This window comes from Asterias amurensis, chromosome 19 (assembly GCF_032118995.1).
Source record: "Asterias amurensis chromosome 19, ASM3211899v1".
Classification (NCBI taxonomy): domain Eukaryota; kingdom Metazoa; phylum Echinodermata; class Asteroidea; order Forcipulatida; family Asteriidae; genus Asterias; species Asterias amurensis.
The window spans coordinates 930272-947192 of NC_092666.1; the positions used below are offsets into that span (position 1 = coordinate 930272).

At 40.1% G+C, this 16921-nt stretch overlaps 1 protein-coding gene across 3 annotated transcripts; it reads right to left on the reverse strand.

The window, feature by feature from the left end:
- Positions 1–55: 55 nt before the first annotated feature.
- LOC139951613 (solute carrier family 22 member 15-like) lies at positions 56–16059 on the reverse strand. Of its 3 annotated transcripts, none has more exons than XM_071950579.1 (13): positions 15929–16059; positions 14386–14586; positions 10403–10740; positions 8929–9134; positions 8269–8398; positions 7759–7850; positions 5641–5752; positions 4924–5036; positions 3928–4062; positions 3282–3361; positions 2334–2448; positions 1277–1349; positions 56–824 (listed from the first exon to the last, which is right to left on the reverse strand). In XM_071950579.1, the coding sequence occupies exons 3-13, from the start codon at positions 10649–10651 to the stop codon at positions 597–599; spliced, it is 1533 nt and encodes a 510-aa protein (XP_071806680.1). In that variant the 5' UTR covers positions 10652–10740; positions 14386–14586; positions 15929–16059; the 3' UTR covers positions 56–596. The 3 variants fall into 3 exon arrangements, with proteins under 3 accessions (XP_071806680.1, XP_071806681.1, XP_071806683.1); XM_071950580.1 differs by lacking the exon at positions 15929–16059 and adding an exon at positions 15578–15604 and having other exon boundaries at positions 14386–14618; XM_071950582.1 differs by lacking the exon at positions 14386–14586.
- Between the last annotated feature and the right edge of the window lie 862 nt (positions 16060–16921).

A 16921-nucleotide genomic window follows, 5' to 3' on the forward strand; every position in this document is an offset into this window, starting at 1 on the left:
TAATGTGTGTGCACACACAACCTTATGGGTCCAGTTTAAGGGGGTCCTTTATTGTATATTATTCCCTTTCTTAAGACTTCCCTTGTGGGGTCCGGGTTGAACAAAGAATTCCCTTGTGTAGTCCATTGTCTCATTGTGTAAAAGATCCTACACGGGTACTCCCAAAAGGTCACTTTGTACACATGCACCCATACGCCCATACGCCTGCAACCATGGACCTCCTACTGTTCCTCTTTTGATTGTACTCAAACTTTTTTTGCAATTAGCTCCCATTGGTTTTGTACACGTTTTCCAACTTTGGACCTTTCCTGAACCGTGGACTTGTAATCATTTTTGTTATACTCTTTTAAACTTTTTTCCCAAAGGTTTTGTACATGTTTTTCCAACTGTTGACTTTTCCCGAACCATGGACTCTATTGTTGAATGTGTATACCTATTGACTACTCACACCCACACACATTCTCAAAGCTAAAGATGTGCACAGAACATTTTGATGCCCAAATCCAGAGCTTTGGATCCAAGCAACAGCGACACTTAGGTTTCCTAACATAATAAAGTTACAATGAAGAGACTTTACAGCTATTTGATCTTTCTCCCTAGTCCATTTCATCTTTCTTATACAGCTCAATCTTCTCCTCCATGATTTGGACAATCTTAGGGTTCTCAACAACCACAATGTCATCCTCTGCCCATCTTAAGTCTCCATCCTCAACATCTCGGATGGATTCAGGGAGTGGTTTGTCAAGAGTCTCTGGCATCCACAGATCTAAGACTCCACTGATAAATGCTGTTCCACCAAAGATCAGATAAGCAGTTGTATCACCCTGAAGCCAAATAATAATAATACACCAAATGACACACAAATTAGAACTCTCTAAGGAAATGTAATGTGGATACGTCCATTGTGTACACACCCAAGCAGGGGAAGAAGCCTGTTTCAAAAGGTGCATCAACCACAAGAAATGAAAAAGATTTCACAAAGAAAACACCATATTGATAAAAAGGTTAAAGTTTTGCATTTAGAGCCTTTTCTTCTTTGAAAAACCCTTTCAAGCCCAACCCCCACGTACCAGGCAAATTTCCATTGTTTATGTAGTTCTGAGCATGCGCACATTACCGAGAATAATAGCTTTTACCTAGTACATGTAAGTCTGCTGCCACCTAACGTCCAAAAAGTCCCCATTTGCACAACCACAAAACTGCATATTCATTTGTATGCTTGAAACATTCAACAATTTCTTGCACGAGTTTCTTTGGCAAACCTTAATTTTCTTACCAGTGGTACAATAGAGGGTGCTACTACTCCCCCCATTCGAGCTGCCATAGAACAGATGCCCATACCGCTATTCCTGAAAACAAGATAAAAACAAATATTTCAAGATGATGAATGGCAAAAGAAATGTTTTTTCTTATAAGAGCAAAAACATATTTCATAAATAAAGAAGACTTGGTGCCAGACACGGTCATCACATTGCATTGTTGCATCACTCTAGCAATAAAAACAGCATTACTTTTGTTTTAATGGTACTCTGTCCAAGTATGCATTAAGCTAACACAACAAGTTGTATCAAACTGATTGCAGCGCCTTTTCCTAAGGCTGCAAAGCACTCAAAGAAATGACAAGAAACAAACAACAATAGAAATGAAATCAGAAACCAAGAGGGAAACCACGACCAGGCAAAGCCTGCAGCATCGAGGCCAAGAAAGTCCAGCAAAAGCTGGTCTCTCTATGACGAGAACATGCAGGCCAAGCCAGGCAAGAGTTTCTGATTAAAAAAGTATGTTTTCAGTCACCTTTGAACAAGGTAACGGAGCTTAAACTTTTTGATAGAATGTGGAATGGAATTCCACATATTAGGGCCTCAAACTGAAAATGCTCTGTCTCCTGATTTTCTGGTGGTTCGAGTAGTATACAAGTTGCCCTGTGAACATAAGTTGCTCTTCGTAGCCCTGGTTTCTAATGAGTTGGAAATGTATTAAGAGCATCATTACCTGTTGGTTACGGTAAGCTGCCCAAGCTTGCACAAGCTTAAACCCATTTCAGACAGGCGTTCCAGAGTCGCGCCAAACCAAAATATTGAATTAAGTGCATGAAAAGTTCAACGTCTGCTGAAAGCGCTAGAAGTTGAAAGATCGACTGTTGCAGTTGTGCAGAACCACTCTGGAGCGCCTTGGGTTTCAGACGTCGATCTTAACATAAGCCGAGCCAATGTAAATGTTTTGTAAAGTTCGCCTGTCTAAAACCAAAATGTGTTTAGGTCAACCTAGAGTCGCTCCTAATCTGTTTCCGAACCGGGTGTCACACAACGAGTTGTATCAAATTGATTGCATACCTGAGCACTGTTGGTAGAAGTTCTGATGTGTAGATATAAATAATATTAAAGGCTGCTGCGACTCCCATCTTACCAAGGAATGCAAGACTGGTACGTAGAGTTTCTGTCTCCACATCTGAGTAATAAATAATGCTATAATTTTATGTTGGATAAACATTATTATTTTGGTTGAACCATACACCACTGCTAGTGGGAGACTTTTGAACTTTAGGTGGCAGCAGACTTACCAAGTACATTTCTATTAAGTAGAATTTGAAACTTTGCATGGTGGAAATACTATATGAAAAGGTTTGCGGTAACACCATGTAATGACTATCTCCAATGAGTTGGGGTGGTTCTGAAAAGAACCGTTGGTTTCAACTCGATGTTTCGATCAGTATGCTCTGATCGCTTTCTCCAGAAGACGATCAGAGCATACTGATCGAAAGGTCGAGTTGAAACCGATGGTTCTTTTCAGAACCACCCCAACTCATTAGAGATAGTCATTACATGGTGTTACCGCAAATCTTTTCATATACATTTCTATTGTTTCCGTCATTCTGAGCATGCTCACATTTCCAAGAACAATGGATTAAACTGGTAAGTCTGCTGCCACCTAGAGTCCCTAGAAGTCTCCCATTACAGGATTCAAACTTGCCTCTTCTTCACCGACCACGCTCGATACATAAGGGAGGTGTAGCTGCAAGTTACGCGAGCAAACACGTGAACGGAAAGTCAAAAAATTGTGTTGTTTCTAGGTGACGCCACCACTTTGGGCTTATTTCATGCTCATGCTCATATTGTGTCGGTCCTTAAAACTACTGCAAAACAAATTAATGGCCCGACGTTTTTGCATTTATACCATCGGTCCTGTTGGTTGGTAAGCAGTTTTAAACAGCTTTTTATATTTTCTCCTTCAAGTTAATTTGAAAATGTTAGTAAAATGTCCCCTTGCTGTATGCTACTCACGTATTGGAACAGTGACTAGAGCTAAGCATGTGATTCCTGCAGTTAGAATGGACCAAACCAGAAGTTTTCGCCTCCCCAGCCTATTGAATATAAAGAACAAACAAATGGTTACATTCAGCTTCATCACATCATGGAATTTGGAAGCCATACAACCTGTGAGTTGTAAATGTACATTATAGTGAAGCATGTACATGTTTAAACGCTACATACAAAGTGTGAACCTGAGAACGAAAGAAGTCCACATATGAAACACTATGTGGACTTACACGCGTCCACACAGTGTTATTAATAGTGTTGAAATATAGGATTTTCTTAAGTGTACAGGACCCAATTTCATGCCTCTGCTTACCGTAAGCACAGAATTGGCGCTTACGGAAGCAGTGAATTATGTCCTTTCGGCAAGCGTATTTCACAGGTTAGCTGCAAATTTTTGCTTCTGCAAGTGTGTACTCCACGTTACTAGGCATTCTATGCTTACAAGGCTAGCGCAGAAATTTGGCGCTTGCACATAAGCAGGGAAATCTTGATCGTAAGCGCAGAATTTGGCGGTAAGCAGAGCCATGAAATTGGGTAAGATCAAAGGAATGTCCACAAAGTGACTGCAACACAAAGCTGTCTGTGTCTATCAGATATGTAAGCCTCTAACCTGTTAAGTAGATAGAAACACACTAAGTATGCTGGTATTTCTGCAAGTCCAGATAAGGCAAAGCTGGTGTACATATTACTTCCTTGATTGCTGGCGTTCATGGTTAACCCATAATAAACCATACTGCATGTAAACCTACAGGATTGAAAACAAGACAGGGGAAAACAAATTACTGCAGATCTCAGCATGATGTCATCAAATGTTCACATAAAGTTGCATAACAACATGGTCCCCCATTTACATATACAAGAACATAACCCAATTTGAAAAGCCGTTTAGTGAAATATTATCGCTTAACAAATATTGCTGTTGTAAATTAGTGGTGTAAATTGCGCCTTCGAAACCTCCTCGGATGGAGAATGGGGCACACAAAATGTATTAAATTATTATTATTATTATGATAATTGCAAAGAACCTGTTGTGGGCAATGTACATAACTTGGTAGTTTGCCCAGTAACCAATTTCTGTTAAGCAAGATCTTTCAGTGCTAAGCAAATTTGTGTGCTTATGAAAGACAGAGTAAAGAATTGGGATCATCGACAGTGGGCTGGGCTAGTGTTATGTGCTTATGAAAGACAGAGTAAAGGATTGGAATCATCGACAGTAGGCTGGGCTAGTGTTATGTGCTTATGAAAGACAGAGTAAAGGATTGGAATCATCGACAGTAGGCTGGGCTAGTGTTATGTGCTTATGAAAGACAGAGTAAAGGATTGGAATCATCGACAGTAGGCTGGGCTAGTGTTATGTGCTTATGAAAGACAGAGTAAAGGATTGAAATCATCGACAGTAGGCTGGGCTAGTGTTATGTGCTTATGAAAGACAGAGTAAAGGATTGGAATCATCGACAGTAGGCTGGGCTAGTGTTATGTGCTTATGAAAGACAGAGTAAAGGATTGGAATCATCGACAGTAGGCTGGGCTAGTGTTATACTAAACCCCTGATTGTAGGCTGGGCTAGTGTTTACGTTTAGTGTTTTGTTGCTGTTTAGTGCCTTACCAATTAAAGATCATGACTAACATACGCCAGCGTAAACGTGGAGTTCTGAAACAGTCAATCAAACCGTGTTGCTTGTTGCTTGTAGTGACACTCGGTGATGCCCTAAGCTGGACCTGAGACAAAACAACGATTTCATTGACAGTTGAGAGGTTGAGCAAGGCCTGCTAAACATGGGCGGTACAAGTATGAGGCATTTTGATATAATGGGCATATCAAAATAGACATTAAAGTATTGTATGCTTATGAGTACCATTTTACTATTTTTATTTACTAAATTATGAATACAAATCACTGAGAAACATGCAGCATGTTTTTGTTTTTTCTTTAAAAGAAAAGTGATTAATTAACTTTCTGAATCTTTCAGTTGCAAGGAAGTTCGGTACAAACCTTCCACCTTAAAGCCATTATACACTTTCGGTAAAACGTATTGTCCAAGTCCCACACTTAATGAATGAAAATTTAGGCTCAATCGGTCATCGGAGTCGGGAGAAAATAACGGGAAAACCCACTCTTGTTTTCGCGCGTTTCGCCGTGTCATGACATGTGTTTCAAATAAATCCGGAATTCTCGCTATCGAGAATTGATATTGTTTAAATGTTTTCTCAAAAAGTAAAGCATTTCATAAAACAATATTTCAAAAGTCTTTCACCATTACCTTATATAAACCCTGTAATTTATTTGTAAATCTGTGAACTTTTTTTTTTCTGTACTTAGTACCATTGCTTTGGTGATTTTCTTGCCGTTGTAGTGCCCGATGTAATACAGTATATCCTCGGCTTCAGATATTCTTCCTTGGGAAGCTAACCATCGTGGAGACTCTGGTACAAGCCTAGAGGACATTGTTAGAAACATTTATCAATATTTTATTTATTTATTTTAATTCTTTGACAAAATAATAAAACAAGCCAGGCCAGCCAGGGAAGGGCAAAAGTTTTAAAAAACTGTCATAAAAAAAGATGTGCCCTCCCAGACCTAGCTCATAACAGTATATGGGACTTCATTGTATATAATGCACATAACTAAAGCGAGTTGACATGACTTTGTACCATTCCTTTGGTGATTTTCTTGACGTTGTACAAATAGTGTGGCAGTCTAAGGGCCTTGTCACAAGGTGATCTTTGTTTTGCCTGCTGTGATAAAATGAAATAATAACCCTACTATTAAATATACCAAAGTTTTGAAAGTACTCGGGGTTAATTCCACACAAGATCAATTGGGTTTTTATTGATGAACAGATTTACAAGTTAGAAAGCTGAGAGATAGCAATTTCTAGGGAAAGTGTTAAGGTCTGCATACAGTAAGACCGCATTTACACTAGATCCAGAAAGGTGGATTGACATTCTGCATTTTTTTACGACCGCAGATCACGATCCAGTGTCGCGTTTACACCAGTGCTTAATCCAGCTCCGATCACACTTTTGAACAGGATGTTTATTGGCAGTGACGTCACCGCTCCTCGGAAAGAGCTCAAGGGTCACGATTTTAGCGCGCCATATTTTCTTCAAGGTATAAGTACATCAACAAAGATAAATGACTGAGCGATCTGTAATAATTGAAAAGTATTACGTGAAGATTTTTGTACTCGGCCGGAGCGTCGAGTAAATCAGTCTGGCACCAATTCAATGTAGCAATTGATCAGACATGTTATTATAATGTCGTTCAGGGAACCCGACAAAACCTAGTTTTCGTACCCAAACATTTGTACATGTGCTCGATCTCGTTATATGGTAACGTTGCAAATCATTTGTTCGAACGCAATTATGAGAACGTGTGTACAACTTCTCAAACGGGATAAAGTTGTCAAGATTGTTGGGATATTTCGAAAAAGTTCACTCTCGAAAATCATTTGATTTACACCTCTAAAACGTGTAAATGTTTCAAAGAACAATGACAATGGAGGTAGAATAGAATGTATGTATTTAGGGACGCTGAAAACAACAAAACGTTTGACACACGCACAGTCCATGTGCACTGTGCATGCCATCCATCACAATAACGAAGACGCTCACAAATAATATTCGGCGAAGAGAAAAGTGCGCCACTCCCAACGAAACCGGAAATGGCCACCTCGAATTGCTGTGTCTAATCCAACCTTTGTGTTTACACTTGTATTTGAATCCACATTGCCGGACCTTAATCCACCAATTGCCGGATTCAACCCTCCTCGAAAGGTATTTTGAAATTGCTGGATACGGACCCGGGTCTGGCCCGGCATTTTTGCGTTTACACTAGCCGTTAATCCACCTTGCCGGATTCGATCCGGCTTTCGGGATCTAGTGTAAACGGGGTCCTACAGACACACCCTCTGTAACTGATGGCTTTGCACTCTAGCTAAATTGTTCAGTTAACTGAAGGTCAAGTCTAAAGTTCTGATGTAGCGCCCTCCCATAACCATGGTTTCCCATCATTCCAAATTTTTAACTATGTAACTGTTCATGTAATTCTGCTGCTGGCAGCGAGTTGAATAGATTTTTAATAAACCATTGAATAATCATAATAAAAAAAATAAAAAAATGATAATAATGATTGGCATTGCTTATATTGTTGTAAACTATCAAACTTATTCATTCTTTGTGCAATGTGCAATGGGTCTATAGATCAGCCCCCTTTGAGTGCTTAGTGCCTCATCATCAAGTTTATCTCTCGATTGTAGGCCGCTTTGGTTGACTTGTTGAGATGTTGTAAGGCTCTTATGTGTTTTGGGTGCACGCTTTAAAGTGTTTTAGTCTGTGATTGTTACCAGTGAGTGCATGTGTGATGCACTCTCTAATATCTACATTTGCAGATGTAGATGAGGGACTTGAAAGAAGAAGGGTTACCACTTTCAGTACATACCAGTTGATAGAGAGGTAGCAAGTTAAAGGAGCTGTTGTGACAAACAGAAGAACTCGCCAACTTCGGACAAAGTAAGCAACCACAGCAAAGAGCTGTACGGGGAAAAACAAAACCAATTTACAAGTATGCAGTACAACTCAAAATGAACGTGCAATCGGAATACATCTGATCTAAATTATGAAAATGTTACCTCACAATAAAAAATGCAACAAAAAATACCCATGTCCATAGATGTTTTGCTTACAGTATAAAAGATTAGCACTAAGCATTTCTACCACAATGTACCCATTTGGCAAACATTTTTAAAAGCCATAATAGACCTTTATCACGTTGCAGCCATCTTGAATTTTGCCCATTGATATCAATGTTACCAAACCAAGGCTGTAAGAACAAATAAGTCTGGTTCCTAATTACATGATGATTATTAGCACGCATTATTCTTATTCGATATGAGGAACATGACCAAGATGGAGGTCAGCATTGTTGGCTCTTGGTTAGTTACATGCTCACCATTATTCCAATACAGAACAGACCCTGCATAAAGGTACCAGCTGGCCCTCTGTGTGTATTTCCAAGGTTCTCTGTGGCAAGCACAAATGTAGTCAGAATGACTCCCCCTGTAGCAAGGCCAAACAGAAACCTGAAACAAAGCAAAAGAAAATACAATTTTTATAAAACTTTATCATACTAATTGGTAATAGCAGGCATCTTAAAGCCATTTTTCAAGCACGCTTCTTGACTACCAAATAAAAGGGTAACAACAAGGTTTTAAACAGCCGTTTAAGAACGAGTCACTCCTCTTTTGTTCTAATTCATAAATGCCATTATGGTTTTAAGGCGTAATAAAGGAAACTCTGTCAAAACTTATCTGTTATCCAACGTCCTTCAGCTCTGTACGTGTGGTGCATTTTTATGAGACGGTTTTTGGATATATGCATTCGTGCGCGTACTAATGCATCCTCGCATCCATGGGCTAATGGCATGTTGAGATCGATCACCCATGGGAACGAGGTTGTGGGTTAACCCACACAAACGTATCTGAAAACAACAGGTTATAAACAGCTCCAGCTGGTCATTATCAATCGTTTTAAAAACACCCTGTGTGATGCAATCTCCACCAATAGGAATAACAAAACTGTCTGAGGTATATGAATAAAGGTTAACACTCACCTTGCAATTGTAAACTGCATGTAAGTTTGGGTTAAAGCACTCAGCATGCCAAACATAGACATCAAAATCAGTCCTACCAGAGACATCTTTCTGCGCCCATATATGTCAGCCATCATACCAAATATCATCACTCCAATGAGAACACCAAACATAAAGACAGACTGGACAAGTCCAACTTTGTACTTGTTGCTGCAAACCAGATCCCACTGTTCCAATGGAAAAGCAAAAAGTGAATGACTGAAAGCCACCAGATTTATAATAATGAGATTGGGTAAGGTTAAATACTTTCTTAGTAAAACCAATCCGACAATAGATGGATTGCAATATGCATCATCGAACGCCATCTTTGATGTATAAACAAGGGAAAAGTGCATGCGCAAGGCGTACATGCGTGCACTTGTCCCTTGTTAATACATCAAAGATGGCGGTCAATGACGCGTATTGCAATCCATCTATACTTGAACCAAACATAGCAATAAGCCCTTTGCGAGTTAGATTTGAATAATGTCTGGTACAGACACTTGCTTAGTCACAATGTACCGCTTACATTTGAATTCCTCAGACTAGACAGTTGCTATGTGAAATTATTCTGAGCAAGCTTTTGTATAGCAACCTCCAGTTGAGCAGAGCATGGTACCATTGAGCCATCTTTCAGAATTGTGCATGGGTGTTCATCGTCTCTTACGTATCTAGCAACTGTCTCTAGTCTGAGGAATTCAAATTTAAGTGGTAACTTGTGATCAAGCACGTCATTGTTCCAGACAATCACGCAAATGGCTTTTTACCTAGTACGATACCCACACATAGCAACTGCTTAGCACGTAAGCATCTCTGTCAATTTGATCATCAAGCCAGTTAGTGGTCCATATACCTGTAAACATTGCCTCATGCACATATCCTTACGACAGTAGCTCAAGTTGTTTTACATTTTGTAGTGAGATTTTATGATTCTGTAAGCCTTTGGGCGTACAACGAATCCCCTGGCTGCTGCTTCCAAGGTTGTATCGTAAATTGGGTGTGAGTCACAGTATGAAAGTCTACTGTAAGGGCTCTACTACATTGTGTGTGTGTCTACAGATGGCTACCCCAGCCTGACCTGGGTCTGGTCCAAGTACGTCCATTTAGCCTTTTTGAGGTATGGTGGACACTGTATGAATGCACTGTGTGAGTTTATACAGATAGATTTACCCAAACCTTACACAGTGTTAAGGCCAAGTCATACTGCCGCGATAACGAAACGACAACAATAACAACGCAAAGAGAACGCATTCTATTAATTGAAGTGCACCATGCAGAAAATGCCCACGCTCATTCAACCAATCGAGGGCGTGCATTTTGATTATCTCGTTATCGGGGCCTGTGTGACCGGGCCTTTATGGTATGCCCACCATATCTCAAAGCATGTCCTACAAGGGCTCAACTACACTGTGTACCATCAAGGTCCCATCCCCTGTTTGACCCCATGACCCCTCACCTCTGTTACAATAGATGTGAACTCATGAGAGTAAGCATACTCATTACATGGTCTGGCATCTGGACTGCATGGATGGTGCTTGGCAATAGGGTTGTCTTTACATGAGATATATGCAGGCTCTTTTCCGACAAAGGCAATGGCGAGCATGTGGGTTGCCATCACGGTGTTCAGTGAAGACAAGAAGAGAAAATTAGATTTCTGCAATCGGCCAAACTCCCCAACCGTTTTCAGGACATGGTCGAATTCCATCTTTGCGTTCTTCTGGACTTCTGGCTATTCTCTATTCACACTGACACCAGCTCCACATCCAAAGTTGAAGACATTCGTAATCCAACAACCTAAATTTGAAACAGGGCGCTAGAATTAGAACACAAAACGTAAAGACAAAGTATACTTTGTTTTGGGGTATATTGCCGAAAATGCAGAGCAAATATGAACGAAACAGCGCCTCATGGAGGTGAGGTAAATGAAGACCCCGGGTCAGAATCATTGGCTGAGATTTGTGTGCGGTGGGTATATGATATCCTTGCACTTTTCTTTACAAAATTATCCTGAATTTTTTTTGGGGTAACTTAAGTTCTGGCATGAACTCTGCCGAGTATTGTTAATGTTAATGTTATTATCAATCAAGTGAGGTCGAAACATGAATGAGGAACTTCTCCACATGGATGGTGGGAAGTAGAACTTTGTTTAATATTGTTCAAGTTCTAAACAAATCTAAACCATATAAAGAAGAACTTCTAAAAAAAGGAATTTAAATTGCATGAATGTAGATTAGTCCACCATGTTGGGCTCTCTTACAATTATTACATTAGTCTTCATCATATTAGTCCCCATTAATAGTTGCAATGATTGTTGTAATCCTCTATCCTCCCGAATGGCGGCAGGAGGAGGGATGGATCATTGCATTGCAAAGTAAGTCACCATCAGGCCCATTACAACAATGATAAGACCCTAAAAATAGAGCCATCAATCATAACAGACAGTCTGCCCAACGCGGTGGGGCTATATATCTGAATTTGAATTATAATAGTCAGCAAACAGGCAAAGCATAAGATCATCACATAATTCCAATTGAATGGAAATATTATACTTTTATAATATTACCCTCTCCGCAACCAACGTCTAAACTCTTATAAGTTAAAAATTCTTTTTCGTCGTCTTTTTCTTTACAAAAAGTTGGTGTAATAAAAGTATAATATTTCCATTCAATTGGAATTATGTGATGATCTGATGCTTTGCCTGTTTGCTGACTAAATCACCCAACGCGGTTGGGCTACATATCTGAATTTGAATTATAATAATAGTATTATTATAATTCAAATTCAGATATGTATAGCCCAACCGCGTTGGGTGATTACCCTTCATTTTTCGCTAGTCCTAGCATGGAGGTAGGCTAGCCCACCTTGTTGAGCTGTTAATGGCTCCGCTTTTAACATCGGTCTCATCACTGTCACCATTACAGCCCACCTTCGATACATGTCTTAAACGCTAAGTTTTCAAAGGCGAGGTAGTTTGATTGCAAATTTCTCCCACTTAAAAAAGTCCAATACTACTCCAACATACCTCATTTTATTCCTTACATTTGTGGAATTACTATGACACATAACAGGGCTTACTAAATAATGACTTTGTCCAGATGTGATGATTTGAAAATTGGTAAAAAAAAACCGTGTACACAAATTACATTAACCGTGACATACTCTTGGGCGCCGCCATGTTTTAATGATTCTCCTCTTGTTGGACGTGAGAAGTCAGGGCACCAGGCAAATCTTGCAAGTCATGAATATCCAAGAGGTCATGTCACGTGATGCGGTATGGCTACGCTGATTTATCAATTTGCGTGGTGTACAAAGTAAATATGAATATGTATGAGGTGGCGTTGCGCTGTGGTAGTTTCCAGATGCAGCGCAGTGCTACGTCACCTTATACATATTCAGTTTTTACTGTACACGCACATAAGCCTAGCGATCATGACGTCACCTTATAGATATTCATGACTTGCCAGATTTGCCGGGCGCCTACAATCAACAGGAGGAGAATCATTAAATCATGGCGGCGCCCAAGAGTATGTCACGGTAAATGTAATTTGTGTACACGTTTTTTTTGACCAATTTTCAAATCATCACATCTGAACAAAGTCATTATTTAGTAAGCCCTGTTATGTGTCATAGTAATTCCACAAATGGTAGGAATAAAATGAGTTACGTTGGGTTGACTTGGAGTAGTATTGGACTTTTTTAAGTGGGAGAAATTTGCAATCAAACTACCTCGCATTTTGCGACCTTTGAAAACTTAGCGTTTAAGACATGTGTTGAAGGTGGGCTGTAATGGTGACACTGTCACTGACAGTGATGAGACCGATGTTAAAAGCGGAGCCATTTACAGCTCAACAAGGTGGGCTAGGAGGCAGGCATGGTCCTCCCTAGACCCAGTAACTGGGGCGCTGTACTCCTTTTCAACAATTTTTGACTTTATCTGTCGTACTAGCGCCCCAGGGAATGGCACAGAATTTTAACGAATACCCAGTTTTTCGCGACACCCAGCCACAAAAAATGCCTCAAAATGACAAAAAGACCAAACAAACTAGCTCAAAAATCGCCTACTCTATTCTCGATACGTCTAGGATGTAACATCAGGCATTTAATTGTACTCACGATCATTTTTTAAACTCCAAATCGATGATTTTTAACTCCGCATCGTGGAGCGATTGACAAGTCTGCGATTTTCGGATGTGTATGGTAACGAAACATGGCGTCGCGTTGTGGGTGGATGTCCATCAACGGCTGTTTAATGCTACACTTGTTACAGGCGTTGCAGCGAATGCTATACATTGTACACGGGGATGGGTACAGGCGCTGCAGCTAGCGAGTGCCCACGTGCGTTCAATCATGGTCAACGTAACTTACACGGTGCCGGGTTGTTGGAAAATTATCAGAAAGGGGGTGAAAGGTTCTCAGAAAGGGAATATTGTCTGAAAGAGGGGATTTTTCTGGTCATCGCCCCCCAAAAAAAAAGAAAAAAAAAAAAAAAAAGGGGGAAAAATATGATAAATAAATAAAAACCGCTGTACTTCATCTAGGCCTACGATTTTTGTGCATGGTTAAATTGCTTCTTATAATGTTTAGTGCTGCCAGTGTCACTGTACAATTTTTTTTTATTTATTTATCATCTTTTTTCCCCTTTTTTTCGTTTTTTCTTTTTTTTTTTTTTTTTTTGGGGGGGCGATGACCAGAAAAATCCAGACCAGCAGACTTCATCCAGAACCATCCAGCTTCATCCAGCAGACTTCAGACCAGAAAAATCCCCTCTTTCAGACAATATTCCCTTTCTGAGAACCTTTCACCCCCTTTCTGATAATTTTCCAACAACCCGGCACCGTGTAAGTTACGTTGACCATGATTGAACGCACGTGGGCACTCGCTAGCTGCAGCGCCTGTACCCATCCCCGTGTACAATGTATAGCATTCGCTGCAACGCCTGTAACAAGTGTAGCATTAAACAGCCGTTGATGGACATCCACCCACAACGCGACGCCTTGTTTCGTTACCATACACATCCGAAAATCGCAGACTTGTCAATCGCCCACGATGCGGAGTTAAAAATCATCGATTTGGAGTTTTAAAAATGATCGTGAGTACAATTAAATGCCTGATGTTACATCCTAGACGTATCAAGAATAGAGTAGGCGATTTTTGAGCTAGTTTGTTTGGTCTTTTTGTCATTTTGAGGCATTTTTTGTGGCTGGGTGTCGCGAAAAACTGGGTATTCGTTAAAATTCTGTGCCATTCCCTGGGGCGCTAGTACGACAGATAAAGTCAAAAATTGTTGAAAAGGAGTACAGCGCCCCAGTTACTGGGTCTAGGGAGGTCCTACCGGACTCCTAGTTTAGTTATCCATTGGAACAAGCGAATCTATTTCTAAGGTGTCTGAATCTACACATCTACTCTACATCTAAATGATTGATGGCCACTGTTTATTACCTCTCCAAACTCCGTTTTTGACTTGTCCAAAGTACAAGTACTGAAGTAGCTTAACCTAGCTGACACACTCACAGTCACAGTGTGAGTGTCGTTGTCGTCGGTGCTGATTTTTGTAGTGCAGTACAGTATGTTGAATCTCCAGTATGTTGTTCCCATTCAACAACGTGTGTGTACGTGTTAAAGTCTGGCTCTCACGGCTCTCTATTGATAACTCACATGAGAAGTCTTGGTGTCTGATACAATTGGTCTGTTATTAATTTTCACCAATGGGTGGCGGTATTTCAAAACGTCACATGCGCTCGTATGGCTCGTTCGTCAAAGAAGGACGACAATTTGCCATCTGCTTTATCATAGCTAAAAGTCCAGTTTCCGAAATTGTCAACTTTTTCGCTACCTGATAATGAGATTGAACGTTTTGGGAAAATGCATTTTCCATGTTTTTGCTTTTCTGCTACCAGAAACTTGCAGATTATTTGTCCTCTTTATTGTCGGACGAAAAGTGGCAGACCACTTTGACTTTTTGCTATCATTCAACTTAGAATAAAAGGTAGATTGAACGATTTTGAATTTTCTCCTTTTTCGCCACCTGGTTTTCACAACTAACCTGGTTGCCAAACTATTCGCATTCACCGGCTGAAGAAAAACCCTTATGTGTGTTCTTCTGGGGCAAAAATAATTGTAATTGTGTCCAACAACACCGATGTGTGATAAGCATGCAGTGCAGTGCAATTCATGATGGCGGGATTGGTGGGATTAGAACCCGCAGCCCACTAACAGGCAATGAATTGCTGTTCTAAACCCAACGCTGTAATTCGAAAAATATTGCATTCTAACTACTGGTTGCCAAACTAAGTGCTCTTTCGCATTCGTCGGCTGAAAAAAACCCTAAAGCTGATATAGGTCTCGGGGACAAAATTTGATAATTTTTTGATATGCCCCAACACAGATGATTAACATCGTTAGTGAATGCATGTGGTCGAAACTAGCTGCGGGCTAAGGTGCCGCCAGTATGGGGACTTTCTTCCCCCTTCTATTTGGATAACTTTCCGTATGGCGCCACCACCTTTTCACTCATTTTTACAAAAAGGGATATCTCATTGAGGTAAATTAGATACTATAATATTTCATATCGAATGAAAAAGTGGTGGCGCCACACGGAAACTTTTCTAAATTGGACTCGTAATATAATCACGTTCAAGTGCTGCCCAATAATTTGTCAACCTGTGCAACAATCACCCTGTGACTGTCCACTCCCTGGTCATAGCTCTCGACCCCCATTGGGGCAATTTACTCAATGCTTGTACCATCAGGGAGCAAGGCCAAACACTATTGATTATTTTGGTAAGCGGTAACAATCCACAGTTTACGTCGAGCGCCAACCTTTTCAATTATTCCACACACGCACATAGTTCTTTTGAATGTTGCAGATGAGGGGCGGGACTCTGTTGCCCTCTTTGCTAAACTTGCCCCAAGTAATCTGACCAATTCTTCGAGATCCGAAATAAAATAAATTAATGAACTATTGCAATGATCAAAAACAAACCTGCAATGAACGGTGGATATTCTTTCTCTTATTTTCTACTTCAAAATTTCCAAAGTTTGGTTTAGATCGCTAATAACATGCGTCTATCTTTTGAATATTCATCCCCGCAAAGCTTTGGTCCATGACCAAATTCAACGCCTCCGCATACGCCCTCCCTCACAACCTGCATTTATAATGAATTGATCTGACCCATGTTGTGCAGCCAGCAGTAAAGATTTCCATGACGTCAAGACCTGAGTGGACCGTATCACTATTCTATGAATAGGGGAGGTATACAAGGATCGCTGAGGGACGGAAAGACCGGAAAGTTCTCAAGGATGCGTTTTGATATTTTTATCATTGGGCCGTACCATTTCCTTTTTTTCCAACGAAGTTAAACACACAAACTATGCTGCAGTTCATTATGGTTCAGATTGATTTAATATAAGGAAATACCTTTTTGTTCAGTCAAAAGTTCGACTGCGCTCATACAGCTTGGTGTGTGACAAAATATCTAACGGCAACTTTAAATCTTGAATTATTCAAAGGAACACTTGTGTTGGTAAGTTGTGATTTTATAACTATATTGTTGTGGTTTAATATTGAAAATCAAACTAGCTGTTATTTTAAACATGTTTAATTGAGTGAGATGGGGAACAGTTTTAACTAAGCAGGCAGATCCTGTCGTTTTAACTACACACTATTTTGAACAATTTAAAGTATTTATCGGGAGTAAAATATAGCACACAACCACGACCCCAAGTCTAACAAAAGTTGGTACGAGGATCGTCGTAGCTGTAGTCTACTTAAGTTCATCCACATCTTTTTGATTTGTAGTAAGTGCATCAGGGTTAAACCATGGAGGTAGACCTCCATGGTTAAACCACACACCCCCATCATCAAAGGGCCTAAAAATTAGTTTGTTATGTGTTTAAAAACAAGGCGAAATATTGTACTAAAATTAAGGCATTGCCGGTTGGAAGAGAGTGATGACACACAACCTGCTGTTCCGGA

What these genes read in the sequence shown, in the direction of transcription:
- LOC139951613 (XM_071950582.1), bottom strand. Translation starts at nt 10,651, where the DNA reads ATGGAATTCGACCATGTCCTGAAAACGGTTGGGGAGTTTGGCCGATTG. An exon ending in TCACATCTATTGTAACAGAG is followed by an intron (nt 9,135 to 10,402) that starts GTGAGGGGTCAT and finishes CCATTGGAACAG; the next exon opens with TGGGATCTGGTTTGCAGCAA. An exon ending in AGAAAATCACCAAAGCAATG is followed by an intron (nt 5,037 to 5,640) that starts GTACTAAGTACA and finishes GTTTTGTCTCAG; the next exon opens with GTCCAGCTTAGGGCATCACC.